The following is a 16,868-nucleotide window of genomic DNA, read 5'->3' as shown; positions in this document are numbered from 1 at the left end:
GGATCATTTTGCCACCAGTTTACAATTAGCATGCATTTCTCATGCATGAGCTGACCCAATTACATAACAAATTTTACCTTTGGGGATTTCTCTCGCCTGCTTGTCTTCTGTCCACCATACAACTCAATTCCACACTGTCAGCAGCTGAACACGGTTACAGTCAGTCTCTGTCAAAATGATTTATTCAAATTACAAACAGAGACCAAATCCCTAGATAATCATCCCTACCCTCTCACGCGCACCCTTACATTCAACTTAACTTTGAATCAAATCTTTTAATAGTCCATAGACATTGTATTCAATTATTTAGTTCCAATAATCCAATATTTCTGAAGCTAACTCATAAAGTCTCGGGGAACTAAATCAGCAGTGTCCTTGTGAGTTTATTAATGGGTGTATAATTTATTTTACATTCTAAGTCAATGAAAATTTATGTGGCTATATCAAAAGAATTAGAATTAATTACATTTCAGTATCAAATTACAGACAGCTTTTGATCTTAGCTTTTCTTGCAAAGCAAGCAAGCTTTTCTTATGAATGGAGCATACGATTGCAAGTGATAGCAAAACTCAGTATAGTTGGGAAACTGGATAAGTAATCAAAATTATAGACATTCACAGAGTAAAAGAAACATCATTGTCTGGTAGGTAATGGTGTTGAAACACTCTCACCACCCAAAACTGATCCCTCTGTACAGCAAGGACAGGCACAAACCCGGGCAGCCGTGAGAAAGCTACACATACTGTTCCCATCGGTCTGAGAAAGCCTGTGATTCTCTCAATGGTTTCTTTTTTTTTCCTCCTCTTCACATGATACTTTTCTTTCACCTATGATGAATTAGAAAATAAACACTAGTTTATACTAATATCATAAAAGCTGTAAAAACCTCCTGGGGCTTGATTTTCCCATTTATTTTCTGCTTCATCCCCAGCCTGTGTGAGTTCAAAGACTCACATGTGCCCCTACATGTGCATAAACAGCACAGGACAGTCATCTCTGGCTCATACGCTGAGCCCTTGTGACATGACGGAGCATGCTAACTTGTCGCCCTGCTGCAGGTCTCCTGACCGCCTACCCTGCTCAGGGCTCGGAGGGTGGAAGCCGCCTGCACATGGAGCTGCAGACTGGAGACATGTTCTAAAAGCCAAGTTCTGTTTCTTTCCTGTGGGTAAGTAAATTCCAAATCCCGCCTTTTCTTGTTCTTTCCGCAGCTATCACGTGTAGTCTAGAGAAGTATTTTAAATTCCAGTAATTAATAAATCTCCTGTGTTCACTATGTTGTCATTATGGGTACCAAAATAAAGAAGGCAGAGCTGACCTACAGTTACCTCTTACATTACACAAAATTTGAAATTTAAGGTTCTACTTTATCCATACCCCGGCAACAACTGGAGACTCAGTAGCTATTTCCAAATGACTTCAATTCCTAGACAAATGAACACGAGAGTGTCTGAAAATTTTTCATAACAGTGACAGACACAGACACAAGCAATCAAAAATGCCCACTCATCCATAACATATTACCCCAAACACCTAGGAGTTATTAAATTCACAGCTTCATGTCTTTATACTTTCCTCAGTCCAAGGGGAATTAACAGCAGCTTAGAAAGAAGCCACTAAACATCCAAAGGTAAAATGAGCTGGAAATATATTTTATAAAGTAGATCAAAAAGAAAAATATAGACTATAATGATCACTCAGCTCCCCACATCACCTGGGGTTTAATGTAAGACACAACTCGCAAATCTGATCCCTTCTTATCATCAGCATGAGCTCCTCCTCTTCCTAGCCGGAAGATTCCAGGGTCTTCCCAGATTAGACCCTTGCTCACTTCCTCCTCTCAAAACAGAAAACCATCCAGGTCACACTCAGAAAATAGCTGTATGGGTTTTGCCCAATATTGTCCAGTGGGTTTAAATTAAATGGTCTGGAAAACTAGCAAAACCAACATGGTGCTTTTCAAATCAAGTCAGATTTCTAATAGCAAGAGGCCATGGAGTAATATGGAAAACCCAGTGCAGAATGGGAAAATTCCATGAGATTGTGGTCTTATAAATGAATCATAAATTCACCAGACCTCAAAATATTTTGCAGCTTCCCTTCTTTAGGAGTAGAGTCTTAACAGAAATATCGTGAATGATTTTCTTTACTGTAATCCACGTGCTGATAGCCCGTGGCTAAGTGAATTGCGACTGTGATTACTACAGCTGTCCACACCACGAGAATGCAAAAGGGGCATGGCTTTGAGGCGTGGTCTGAACTAGAGGCTTTTAAACCTGACCGTCATCTATTTCATAGTCCAGATCTCATGGCTGTTTTATATAGACTCCTAGGTACATGATAACTATAGATCTATACATACCTGTATTTAAGGGGGTTTGCATAGTTAAGAACGGATCTGCCAACGACCTCTGGCATTTATTCCTGCTAATGATAAAGTTTGATGAAATGATCAGTTATTTTCTCATTACTTATGAACTTTGACTTAATTTGAACATAAATGAAAAGGCTTACCTCTGAATGAACTGCAATCCTCGTGTTAGCTGTCACATGGCCGTCTTAGGTAGAGTTACTTAGTTCTTTGAGAAATAAATTTCTATGCTAGTTGAACATTTGAGATAGAACTCTAGTTGTTATAACATTTAAAGCTCTGAGCAGAACTATCAATGAAATACATCTCTTGTTTGTATTTTTAAGGCAAGAATGAGTTTTCGATTTGAGGAAAGAATAAATGGGGAAAAAAAGGAGGGTGATTATCTTTTATTATTCATTTTTAGAAGTCCAAAATGTCATAAGAAAAGCCACAGGATAGATAGCATCAGCTCTCAATTCTAATATAAAATGTCCACAAAAAGACCAAACAATGAGTAAACCTTAGAGAATGTGATAAAAAGAAAGGTCCCTTCAAGACTTGAAATAACATTTTAAACAACAAATAGCTCTGTGCCTGAATAATTGACAAATAATATTTTCTCAAATTACATGCTAAACTATCTGCAAATAGTATATGTAGACATACATATCTATGCACATATCTTATGACCATTGCCCAATATCAGTAAATTTAAATCCATCTGCTAATGATAAACATTTTCTAGAAGTTAGGGCTATATTGCTTATAACATACACATACACAAAGTAAGTATTTATACAATACCTGTGACATACTTGTCACACACCTGTGACAATCTCATGAGGTAGTGGCATGAGCTATGAATGTTTGCTCACAACTATACCATACACAGCCTTTAATTTCCATTATGGATATCTAACATTAAACCACTCCTTTGCAGAAAAACACATTTTGACACATTATATAATACATTGGAAGAAATACAATCACACATATGAATTACAAAAATTAAGAATGAACTACTTATCCACCTTTAGTAAGCACTAAATTCACATCCAATGTGTCTTGGATTTCTGCCAGTCCCAATTTTTGTTATTCTGGAGAATATATTACTAAAAAGATACGCCTTTCAAGTATAAAGTGACTACATATACAAATGTTTATTTCTAAAATGAGATATAACATGTGATTAACAGATATCTAAAGTATGCAAAAATTACAAAAGACCGTTTTTTACTATACCCAAACTGTACATTAACTTTATATGGTTATCTACAGGAGAAAAACTGTCAGAAATTTTTATCACAAACATTTAATTTTGACCAAATTTGAAGGCTGGGAGATATTCAAACTATATGAAGAGGATACTGAATTATAACTTCTGGGCTGGAGACAGCCATGATTTAATCAGGAGGCAGGGATTTAAGAGGCGATGTAGGTATGTTTTATGTGTAGACTGAGTATCACTCAGCAACAGATATGCTTCACACTCACTCTCACATTTCTATCCAGAGATACACACCAGGGCCACCTTATCATCAAGAGAAAGAGCACCTACATTACTGATTTGCTCCTGGGTCCTCTTCAGTCTCTGCAGCTCAGGAGTGTCTGTGACGATGCTGAAGCCTCTCCCTTTGCTTTCTTCAAAATCTCTTTTGTACTTGACCTGACAGGAGGAAAATTGATAAATGTGTGTATATGTGTATGTATTGTTTATATAAGTGTATGTAGATTAAATATATACATATGTGTGTATAAACACACACACACACACATAGAGAAAAGGAACCAAGGGAACCACAGACCCCCTGGGATAGGCAGGGACCCCAGCAGCTGCTGAAATTGGAAGCTATGTGCATGTGTACACATGCACAGTGCAGATCTCAGAGAGAATCGTCCTGAGTGGCATGAGGGCAGGGAGGGTTACTACGCAGATCGGGTGGTTTGTGTCCCAGAAGCTTTACCTGTGATCTGGGCCATCTTCGGGATGTTACCTAACTATTCTGTGCCATTCTGGTTTCATCTATTAAATGATGATAACAGCAGAAGCTACGTAACTTGGTGTAGGGAAAAAATTCAAATGACCCAGAGAATGTGTGTGTCTAATTGATACACATAAGTATTAAATACCAGTTACGATTATCACGGTTAATGCTGCATTTTAAACTGCCACTACTGAAGAAGAAAAGAAAGTAGAGAAAGGAAGTTCAATATTATTTAATATTATAAATATAGTACAAGGCCCATCTTGTCAGCGAAAAAGCAAGACTTGGAGCCTGGGCTTCCCAGAGTAGAAGGGATGCGAATGAACAGCCAGCCCAGCCCGTACAAACTTCCCTTTCTACATCACACAGCAAAGCATATGGGCACGATTACACTGAGCTGCACTGACAGATGTCTAGTAAATAAGTGCTTCTGAAAATATTTATGAAGAGGTCCACACCTCAGGATTAGAAAGCTTCTCACACTGACCATTGCTATGCTCTATGAAGAGGTAGACAGTTGCTTGTGGGGGGCACAGGCCTATAACTCCGAATTCAGAAGGTAAGGCAGGAGGCACAAGATTCCAGGTCAGCCTGCCCTACACAGAGAGACTCTGTCTTTAAAGGGTGTCAGGAGAGGAGACTAGGATGCAGCCTGCCTAGCAAGGCCAAACCCTGGGTTCAATCCCAGAACTTCAACTAAGAGAAACAGACTATTTTTAAACAAGGCTAATATTACAGCATCCTGGGAGCTGGAACAGCCAGAGATAAATCTTACAAAGTCTCTCTCTCTCTTTTTTTTTTCACAGTGATTGTACAGTGACTGTAATATCAGCTAAATACTTGTTCTATTCATGACTGGATGTCCACATTCTTACACTCTTGTTTATTTTTTTAGGCCCAAATATCAAGAACTATGGAAACACCTAACATAGCCCATATAATCCACATTTTGCCTTCAGAACTAAAACCCTCAAGTTAACAGTCTTATCATCATAGCTGATGATAAGATATACGGTTTGTTGCAAATGTGGATCCTGAAGAGGGTTGAAAGTTCTCTTAGTGGGGTTACAGTGGCCATCCCACTGAGTCACATCCATGTTTGGAAACTCAGTCCTGTCAAGGTTCATTAGCCCAGAGCAAACTGGAAGATTTTCTTTGACCAGATGACCTCAAAAGAAAGAAAAAATAAGAAAACAACCTCGATTAAAACCCTCGACAAAAACAAATAGAAAAATTCAGAAAATTCATCAGTTTTGGCTTGCTAATATCAAATTTTCTCTCCATACTTTCCTTAATATTCTCCATAAATTCCTAAAAGTCTTAAGACCTTTACTTTAGCTGTTGCCATAAATAAATGATCCAATAAATGGTTATATTTTTATTGCAGAGAAAATGCTGAGTGAGCCTGGCCTTCTAACCTCACTCTCCCAGCATTCATGAAAGTGTCAGGCACATGTCTGAAAACACACAGGCCCAAGGCATCGTCTCAGCGTGTCAGTCTGCCAAGGCCAGCCCCAGTGATGGCCAGGTCCTGCAGAGAAGCTAAGGGAAGCTAAGGGGTCATACAGGGAGGAGGGAGTCAGGCACCAGGGTGAGGGGAATCTTGAGGCCTGACTGACAGGCAGTCAGAGTGCTTCTTTATTTATACAGAACTATGTAGGCAGGGATAGATTCATGTTGTTCCAAAATATTGATCATATCATTTTTGTTCCCAGACACATTTTAACTTCTTGGTCATAAATTTAGTCATCATTAATAAATAGAGTTATCTTTTACAATCATTTTCCCTCATCAACCCTATAACCCAACTTTTAAGAATCTAGAAACATATTTTGCCAAAGCATGACATTTATCCATACCACTCTTTGTTCATCAGTATAATACTCTGTGTAGGTCAGAGGTAACTTCAGCCAATATACCTTTGTTGCTGTACCTTTTCCTCAAAGGGCAAACCATGTGAGGCTCCCGAGGTTCCCAAGGCTCCTGAGCATATAGTAAGAAGAGGCTTCTAATCGGATCTGCTGCCAGCTCCTCCAGCCCACCAAATCTTATTTACCTTTTCAGTTGAGTTCTGCTTATCTTGTTCCTGAGTAAGTACAGGGGCAGATGAGTACCTTGGAGTCAGAGCCTGATAAAGAGGTCTCTGGCATCTTTGAGTCACAACCTCCAAGGTGCAAGGAAGACCCTCAAGCAGGCCAGATAAAGGGTATTTCCCTAAAATTGGGAAGGACTTTTAATATGCTCAGGACTTTTCTGGAGAAGCTTAGAAGCAGTACTTCTAGGAGAGGGCATAAATGATTCATAAGAATTTTCCCACCAATCTAATATCCCCAAGTTCTACAAATATTAAAAGCCCCCACCCACAAGCATGAAGCATGTAGAAATCAAGACCAAAAGTGAAGGACAATACTACAGTGATTGTATCATCAGGAGGCTCAGCTTTGCTGGACCTTTGTCAAGCAGCCGTGCTGGCTTTACAGCTTTCGCTGTCCCTATCAGATATGCTGTGCCAGGAAGCTGGTCAGCTTAGCAGGGAGTGAGCATGGTGAGAGACAGAGTAGAAGAAAAATGGAAATACGAAAAGATCACAAGGTCATATCACAAAAAGCATGAAGACCTTCCAGGGAGACCAGTCTACCAGCCACGTCCTTCCATCCCTGACAGCAGCTTTCCAGAAGACACCGGAGCTCATTCTTTCTGCTGTTTGTTTTAAGTACTGATTTCCAGAGAAAGAAATAAAAGAGAAAAATATACTGAATACTGGAATTGTGAGTTTGGAAATGATTAGCATCCGGCAGTTCTCGCCATATTCACAGGACACCTACGAATAGTTTGGTTTGGGCCTGCCTACTCAAATGACTTGTTTGGAAAGTGTGCAATCTTCTCTGTAAATGGTTCTCAGTGTTTTAGAAGCTATTTCTTCCTTTGTAATGGTGTGGTGCGCTCTCAACACCCACTCAAGTGCCGACCACCCAGTATTTGTTTACTATATCCAGGGAGCCATGGAGCCATTAGTCAGCTCTGTCTTTTCCACACTCCCACCCACTTGCATCCTACCCAGCTAAGGAGCACCTTCAGTGGCTCATGGGAGTGGCTCAACAAATGTTTCAGAAAAAAAGGAAAGCTAAGGAGAAAAAAGAAAGAGGAACTGACAAGAGAGAGAAAATACTAATTAAACTTAAGAGATAAGACAGTGGTCTCACAGACAGGAACTAAGAATGGCTCTCCATGTGCCAGCATCTGCGGGATGGACATGAGGACAGGTAAAAGCCGGGACACTTCCCTAAACATATACAGAAAATTTTGAAAATAAATGCTGCCACACTGTGCTTATGAATTGCTTTACCTGACACATTCATTCAAGTATTTATAGAGACTCAGATAAGTTGTGCTTCTCCTGGCCCTTCCCCAACAAAACAAGAAAAGAAAAAAGAAGAAAAAGAAATGCCTTTTCTTCCCTCATGCTCATAATTAGCTATAAAACTTTCATGTCAGGTCTTTTCTCTACTCAACTGCTTCTCAGAAACACAGATGGCCTCTGAAAGACTCTACTGATCGAGGTATCCAAGCAGAGGCTGAGACTCACAGCCAAACTTTGGGCAGCATGCATGAAAATTTATGAAAGAAGGGGGAGATAGAAAGACCTGGAGGGGACAGAAGTTCTAAAAGGAGATCAACAGAGCGTAAAAACAAAACAAAACAAAACAAACAAAAAAGAAAAAAACTGGGCCCTGGGGACCCTGCAGAGACTGATACCCCAACCAAGGACAATGCATTGAGTGGATCTAAAATCTCTGCTCAGATGTAGCCCATAGACTCAGTCTCCAAGAGGGGTCCTTAGTAAGGGGAGCAGAAGCTGTCTCTGGCATGAACTCAGTGGTTGGCTCTCTGATCACCTCCCCCTGAGGGGGTACCGCCTTGCTGGACCACAGAAGAAGACATTGCAGCCAGTCCTGATGAGACCTGATAGGCTAAGGTCAGAAAGAAGGGGAGGAGGACCTCCCCTATCAGTGGATTAGGGGAGGGGCATAAGAGAAGAGGGAGGGTAAAAGGGATTGGGAGGAGATGAGGGAGTTCCCTACAGCAGAGATACAAAGTGAATAAATTGTAACAGATAATAATAATTAAAATTTAAAAATTAAAAATGAAACAGTGTTTTATGATGATTCCACATGTAACAATGGCCTCCAAGGAATGGCATTCTCAGGACTTTCTTCCTTGAGACTTATTTGCTCATTCAACTGTTGTTCCAGGTGTGAAAGAAACACCTCAAAGAAAAACCAACAAACCCTCCCCTCCCCAAGCATATATCATGACGCAGAGATGGGAAGATATGACCTAAATCAAACGAATGTTCTGTCAGTGAAAAGCCCCAAAGGAAATGACGTAAGACAGTGGCATGTCAGAAATGCTGGCCTTGTAGGGCAGTCAGAGGAGATCCCAGACACAAGTTGACTTTTCAGTTGGTCCTGTGAGGGCTGGGAACAAGGGAATGCCACACCCACCTCTGAGCAGAGCTTTCCAGACAATGGGACCTGGTGGCATCAAGTCTACCTTTGGAAATGCTGAAAAAGACTTCTTGGCTGTAAAAACTGGGGTGAGAAGAAGAGCAGTGGAAGAAGAGGGTGCAGGGGTGAACACGCATGCCTAGAGGACGCAGGCTTTTCTTCCACTTGAGACAGGAAGCCGATGAAAGAGCATCAGCAGAGCTGTATCACAGCTGACTTTCATGAAAACAGCCTTCCTCTGGGGAGGAACGGGATGGAAGCAAAGGTGAAGACCGGGCTGACACTGTGGGGACCTCTTCACCAGTGATCCTCCATCCGCAAGTGGACTTGAGGCCACAGGATGAACGGTAGTTCTGGGTCCAGCCTCAGAACTTTGCCTTCCTGGACAGCTGAGGCAGCTGTGCAATCTCCTCAAATGGGACAGGAAGGCCAAGGAGATAAGGCAAAATGAAAATGGTGGCCTGAGCTCAAAAAGAATATGTGCTGAGCCTGTTTGGGGTGGGGACAAGGGAAAGCTGATAATGCAGTCTTGCTTTCTCACAATCTTATCCAGTCAACACTAAATTAAGACACTGAAAAAAAATCTGCACTTTTTCTTCAGACAGTATCTTGCTATGTAGCACAAGCTAGCCTTGTAGTCAATCATGATCCTCTGTCTCAACTTCTTAGGTACTGCAATTCTAATGCCAAGTGTAAGAAATTTACACAAGTGGCCATTTGTGTTTATAGATTTTTTTTACAAAGTAAAATGTTATTTCAAATATAGACTACTATACAATATTGCTATCTATGTTTGTCCATGTGTTAGCATTCTGGGTATTTATCTATATGGATTTATGGATACATATGTGTGCATACATGTGTTGATGGTCACATTGTGTCTAATGCACAGGTACGTATACTTTATACCTAGACATGAAATAAAAATCATGCACAGAAGTATAAAGATTGATAAATGTGGACTCGTTAGCCAAAGGCATGATCTAGCCAGTGAACCTCCAAGTACAATGAGGTATATCAGCCACCCTAACTCTCTTCATCTTAGTGGAAATGTTTGACTAATAGCAGAAACTCAAGGCATAAAAGCAGGGGGAAGAGATCAAGAGCATGAAAAAGTGTTAGATAAAGGAGATTCCAAACATGAGCTAATGAGGGTGCCAGACGTTCAAGGGGACCCGTGGGGTACATCACAGTGGGCCAGGGCAGAAGGAGAGGGCTGTTTAGCCTTAAAGCAGCTTGTGGGAACATGCTTGATAGAAGCCTGAAGCCTGTGGGCATATTTACTACTGATCCTGTTCCGCTACTTGTGATTTCATTTCTGATACAAGGAGAACAATGACCAACCCCATCACTTCACCAGACAAAATAAATGCATCACATTCTGCTCAAGGGAAGATTGTGAGGGATATGGCATCATAAAACTACATGTAAAGTCTGAGTTTGAATCCAAGATGCTGGGGAATGTGGGCCATATGACCATCAGCTTGGAGCTGTGCATACATGAGGGGCCTAATAACCACTTCACGATTGGTTACTAATCGGTCTTGGTCTTGTGTTTTTAAAGCCTAAAATGCAAAACATCGGCTCACCCACAATGCTCTCTGGGAATTAAGCACTACAAAGGAAAATCTGATTAAAGGTGAAGTTAATTTTAACAAATATTGAGTCAAAGAATTGAGTTCAAAGGTGAATTTGCTTTTTATAAATTAATCCCATAATTTGTAAATGTATGCTTAATTAAATAAAATTAAAGTTATAATTACCTTCTCTAAACATAATCAAAATCCATTACAAGTAATTTCCATGGATTCTCAGCTTCAAATTAACCTTTCATAGCATCATAGAGCAACTTTTGAGATGTTTACAGATATTTCAGGTTTCCATGTACTAACAGGAAATTTTATCAGATTCAGTATGCTTCAAAAGTGAAGCATACATTTTATTACAAAACAAGTAATATAAATATATAATGATTTAAGCATATATAGAAAGTGATTTAATTAATTTCTTTATCAGCTCTATACTGATCTCATGTAAGATACTTACCTATGCCTGAGTAGTTAATAGCAGAGACTCAGCCACAGACAAGTTCATCTTATGGCCAGCGGTAGAGAATAAGCATAACTGCAATAAGATACTGACAGCACCTTTGGGTGTAAATTAAACGAGGCAGTGATGACACGTGGCATCTAGTAATTTCTGCTGTGCTCCAGGCGCTGTCTTGGTCTCTCTACATACTGTGGGAGTGCAGACTAGAGAGGTACTTTGGCAGGTGAGCAGCACAGACCACCCCATTGCCACAGTCAAGTGGTCACTTAATTCCAGTGATTAAGCATCCAGGTGGAGTATGCAGCCATTCGGTGGGCACCGAGCCATCGCAGCTAACCTGTTCTGTCCTCTTTTCTTCAAAAATAGAAATAAGTAAATGCAGGAAATAAAAATTTAAATATTCTTTATATACAATCTCAGGTAAACTGGCAGATATGCATTTTGCCCCATTTTATAGAAAAAGGAAGTTTGAGGTCATGAAGTTAGCAAAGAGCAGAAATCCCACCATTCTGGCAACTTCAATGACGTTACCTTCCAATTTACTTGAGAACTCTTAAAAATACTGAACTGGAAAATGTTACACTGAACACAAATGTAACAACGTTACATTTGTAACAATGGTGTAACAATGTTCTGTTCACAGGAAGAGATGGGCATGAGACCCACCGAGCAGTTCTCACTAGCAGCTGCGCAGCTTAACATTTAACTCCTTCGCTACCTGTAACAGATCCAGGGGTGGCCCAAAGTGACAAGGAGAATCACTCAGAGTGTAGCCCAGCCTACATGTCCCCACAGCATCACTCTGCCATGTCACTGCTGAAGGCAACAATCATGTTCAGTTAATGGAGAGTAGTGTGGGCTACCAACACTCAAGGTATGGTACTGTGAAAATGATGATTCAAAGCAAATAATAAGCAAGCATGCCCGCAGTGACAAAGAAAACCAGTGCCCAAGTATACACAATTCATATTTTCACCAACAACTCCATAAGTAGAACTTAATAATTTAAGCAACATTTGAGTTTTGGCTTCTGGTCACAAATCCGTTTAACTACTGTCCTTTAGACAGTCACTCTTGTCTTAAAGAACTACATGATTATGACTTTAGAATACCAACAGTTTAACTCACACACAGCATAGAATATTACTAAAATCATTTGAACTGTAAGGTACTGTGTATGGTTAGATGAAGGACAATAACAATTTGCAACAGGAAACATTCTTAAGTACCTATTTTCAGTCAGCTCTAAAGGCCTGAAAGATGAGGAGTTTCCAGTTAGGAAAGAGCTAACCAGGAAGGTAGTATTCCAGCTATGATGAAGAAAGATATCAGAGTAAACTAGTAACCCAGAAAATGTACCCAAATAGTCAAAATAACACAAAATATCATAAGGAAAAGAACCTGTCCTTAGTTTCCAAGTGTCACAGCTGATGAAAGTGATGGACAGTTCCTCCATTCTTTCACAGATTGATGTCATTAACATTGTTCTTAACAGCCCTGCTAGAGCTGCAGACGCACGCTAGATCAGACAAACATGAGCTATTCGGCTACAGGAGAGCATGCTTTCAAATAAGGCGCTCAAATAACACTACGAGTGAAAATGAAGGAAAATTATTTTACCTAATAGTTTTACTTTGTAGTAAAACTACTTTAAAATAATTCTTTTCCATGTATGTTAATGGTGCTAGAAATGCTTTCATATTGACAGTTTTAACCTAACTGATGGAGCTCAGTGACCATTTTAATAAATAAATAATTTAAGACTATTTTCTTAAAGTCGAAATTTGTTTACAATATAAATGTAGAAAATATGACAGATAGTTTAAAAAGGTCTGTGTTAAGCTAGAAATATAGTACTCATTCTGTTCTTGCATGGGAAAGAAACTATTAAACACACATGAAATACTAAAGAATTATGGCCTCTTAGCTTGTTGGGGAATAGTAAAGGTTTCGTGTTGATTAGTGTCAGCGTTGGGGTGCTAGGATGAGGCGGCCCCGCTATGTAATAATGGCTACCATTTACTAAGGGCTTGAAGGCAGTAGACAGTGTACCAGGTACTTAACATAACATCTTGCCTAATCTTCGAAAGATTCACCCTGTAAAAGACCTATTTTGTTCTTCTTTTTATACATGAGAAATATATGAAAACCTACTTTGGGTCTACCTAAACCCTACCTCCAGTGCCTTCACTCCATCCACTCTGGGTTTCTTAGGAATCACCATTTTCTTCATTGCCTACTTCCTTAACCATGGACTGACCCAAAGACCATCATGTGAATGAAGCTAGTTCAAGTCACCAAGATTAAAAGACCTGACAATTGGGATACAGAGCACAAAGGACTAAAACTCAGGAAGAATCTATGACCAAGCTTGCCACCGCCAGAACTCACAGGGCTAGATGCAGCTCCACATCATGTCTTGATGGACTCTGATCTCAGTATTACAGGATCCCTAGAAGGCACACAGCTACTCTGGAACTTACGACTCATTACCTCCAAGTTAATATTTTGTTGTTGTTATTTTGAGGTAACAAGAATTAAAATTTGTATCACACGCAGTGCAAAACACTAACACAGGAAGTTGAGGTTTACTGGCTACCATCCACTACTAGGATTGCAAGCAAAGGAGTAGAACCACAGATTCAATCTGAGACCTACTGTCCCTGAGGTCATTGTCCTTACACCCCATCATCTTCAAGATGCCAATTTGAAAATCTTGTAGAGATCGGAGTGTCATTCAAAAAGAAAATGAAGCTTTAAAGAAAATATACCAATATTTCTTTCCAAAGACTTTCAACAAAATGACCTCGAACGTTATTTCTTTTAAAAGACTTTAAAATATTTTAAACAGTATAAACAGTATCTTGAGCATTTTCCTCGGTGTTGTAGTTACTGGCCAGTGTTGACTCTTCAATGGCAATCTACTAGTTGGATGCCCAGTAGGTATGCATCACTGAGTCAGTAGCATGACAACTCAGAAAGAAACTGACATGACTGCAGTCCTGCAAGTCTGCACGTTAATTCAGTATTCCAATAGGGAAAAAACAGATACCAAATAACTTGAACAAATTTCAATGGTCAATGTGAATTTTGTAAGAAGATACCACACCAATCTGTAGGTTGATTTCTGACTTTTCTCACCTGCCTTCCTGTGAAGGCTCAAGTTTCTTGACTCAGGTAAGTTCACTATTCTAGGAGTACTTGGAATCTCCTCTAGTCTCCTTCAGAGAGGCCCCTGTCCAGGTGGGTGTGTGGTGAGGGCCTAGGTGAGTGCATGTTTCTGTAAATCTTCCAGAAAGACTTAGAGGCTTTATTTTCCCTCCAGAATAAACATCTCAAGAAGCAATGTTGTTTTTGCTCTACAATGTGAAAATATAGAACTAGTCACAAAGAGGAAGAAGAAAAATGGGTCCTCTAAAAGACTCTAAAATGGGAAAGGGGGGTCAGTCTGAGGGTGACATAGGTGCTTTTACTTCACTGAATAATCCTGATTTTGCATTGCCACTCTGCCTGAGCCCAGGCACATCACACACTCAGACATTTCCACGTAAGTGAGACTACTGCTATTTGAGAAACAGGAGTATGTTGGCATTGCCAACAAGCCAGGTGGTCCCACTGTTTGGAAACCATCTGGTCTGAGTTTTCTCTTTGTCAGCACCATCAATACATCAGTAGCAAGAGCTATTAAGAGAATTGTGTGTGTTTCAGTCCTTTAAATAAACTCAAACAAACTACCCTGAATGTAAATTTGTTATTTCTTTGAATTATGGTCTCAGACTAGAGTGAAACCCATATCATGACAGACAAGTTATACTCAAGAACCTACCTTCAATACATAACTTCCCAAAATCATATTGCATAATGCTAGAGGTACTTTAAATTTAACTCCAGCAGCACCTGGAGGCCATGCTAACCTCCACCGGGTCACTGTCATTTAACCCACCACTTGCAAAATGGGGAGTTTTCTCCTCATAGAGCTGCCAAAACAAATCAGTGCCTTCAGCGTGCTCTGTACACAGGGTTTAGAGCTTGAACATGAGCACAAGTGGTGCTTAATCAATTAAGGGCAAGGAGTCACCAGGAAAAGTAGCTCTAATGAGTCCAAGGCTCTGTGGCTCCTTCTCCTTGTGACAAGCCAGAAATCGGAACTCACCAAGCCACTGCCTGGAAGTCCCCTCCCTGACAGCAAGCATGTGCTACTAAGCTTGGCTTTTTCCTATCTGCCTGCCCCCACCACTCACACACACAAAAAAAGGAGGCCGCCTTGCAAAAATATGCAGGCTCTCCATGGCACACATCTGCGAACAAACACCAGTGTTAATAAAGCCCATATCCTAAGACCTTAATCGCAGCTTCAGCCAAAGATAAAGTTCCCAGACCCAGATGTTTTTATCAGAATTCTCAAAGTCAGACCTCCCTAAATGCCAGCATCTCCCCTCCAAGGCAGGCCTCCATCTCAGTGCCCTTTAGATAGAAGCCAGAAGTCACCATGTCACATCCACTTAAGAAGGGACAAATTAAGGAGGTTAAAGTAGTGACCTAAAGTTAAAAGAGAAAGAAAGTGAGTCTATAAGAGATGGTACTACCTTCTCACAGCAGGCCATCCTCCTCCCCTTTCTTGGCACCACTGTTTGACTTGTCAAAACTGCTTTTCTTCATCTGCACCTGATGACATCTAAATCACCTGACAGACACATAACCTTATCAAATTTCTAGTTATAGTGCAAACAGAGGTAACAAACCATAGCCACGAAAATGGAAAACAGTTACACAAAGAGCTGGGGCCTCAGCAGAGAGGAGGGCTACTCCAGGCCTCCTGGCCTGAGAGCCCCCGGCAAAGGGAGGAGGTCTGGGCAAGATAAAAGTCTCATCCCACCAAATCCAATGGCTGCTCTGATTGTCCTGCCCGAGATCAAATCAACCAAAAGGCTCCGAATCAAGGCTGAAAAACATTGTGAAATCAATGGTGTTTATCCGCTCCAACTAACACTTAAGCTTAAAAGGCAAATGTAACTAAAGCACCAGAATGAAACCTTTGAAAGCCCTGGGCCAACTACAGAACACAGTAACACGTAGAGCGATGTTATGAAATACCATTTCCCAGTGCACTATTGGTATTCAAGGATCAACACAGCCTCAAATAGCTCCCTGAAAGTATTTGCACAGAACAAATGGGGAAAAAAATAGTTTAGTAATGGGTTACATGAAAAATTATCTTATGATCAAAATTCACTATGTGTAAGAATAAAATGTCAGGATAATAATTGTTTTCATTTATAATTTCATGTATAATTCATACTAACATATTCTTTTGAAAATTCATCATCTTAAAAATATGGAATGAAATATAAATAATCTTGTGTGTGGTCCTATATACAGGGTAGAGAAACCATTGTTGGTCCTCAGGAGCCATCCATGCTGGGTTTGGAACAGTGTCTCTCACTGCCCTGGAGCTCACAGACTGAGCTATGCTGGCTGCCTCTCAAGCCACAGGGATCTGCCTGTCTGTCTCCCAGCCATGCCCACCTTGTTTTGTAGGTGGGTTCTTTACGTGTGTACAACAAACACTGTACCTGCTCAGCCTTCTCCCTAGCCCAATAAACCTTTTAAAACTCTATTGTTTGTTCTTTAGTTCAAATGCTCAGGCTCACAAAATTTATGGAAACAATACCAAAAATAGGCAATTTAATATTTTTTGAAATGTAATGAGCTAGGCAATCATCTAATTAAAGGGCAAACTCAAAATTAGATTTAGCTTCATCCAGGCATAAACATCTCGCTCGCCTAGTTGCTACTTTTTAATCCTAGTCCCAGAAAAGACTCAGTCAGGCTGAAACACTCAAATCAGAACACCAAACCCTTTTAATATTCTTAGTGAAGACAAATCAGTAATAGGCAAAAGTACAGCACTTCTCAGGCGAGGGTGCTAAATCTATTTGTCTACTCTACTTGTCATGCTTCTTGGTAAAACTG

General features: G+C 40.2%; 1 protein-coding gene across 2 annotated transcripts in view; it reads right to left on the bottom strand.

Annotated features, from left to right (window-relative positions):
* Nebl (nebulette) overlaps nt 1-16,868 on the bottom strand; it is a 353,920-nt gene that overhangs the window by 163,728 nt on the left and 173,324 nt on the right. The window contains exons 1-4 of one of the 2 annotated variants that reach the window (XM_060372754.1): nt 2,363-2,672; nt 1,378-1,426; nt 744-827; nt 78-167 (exon numbers count right to left, since the gene is read on the bottom strand). Coding sequence is in view for 1 of the 2 variants with exons in the window: in XM_060372753.1 (XP_060228736.1) it covers nt 3,912-4,019 (108 nt within the window). In the remaining variant the exon portion in view is untranslated. Of the gene's footprint in view, nt 1-77; nt 168-743; nt 828-1,377; nt 1,427-2,362; nt 2,673-3,911; nt 4,020-16,868 lie in introns of those variants that run through there. The other variant, XM_060372753.1, reaches the window with a different exon arrangement.

The sequence above is a fragment of the Meriones unguiculatus genome, chromosome 19 (assembly GCF_030254825.1).
Source record: "Meriones unguiculatus strain TT.TT164.6M chromosome 19, Bangor_MerUng_6.1, whole genome shotgun sequence".
Classification (NCBI taxonomy): Eukaryota; Metazoa; Chordata; class Mammalia; order Rodentia; family Muridae; genus Meriones; species Meriones unguiculatus.
The sequence above is the reverse complement of the archived record's forward strand: the minus strand, read 5'-3'. Positions and strand labels throughout refer to the sequence as shown.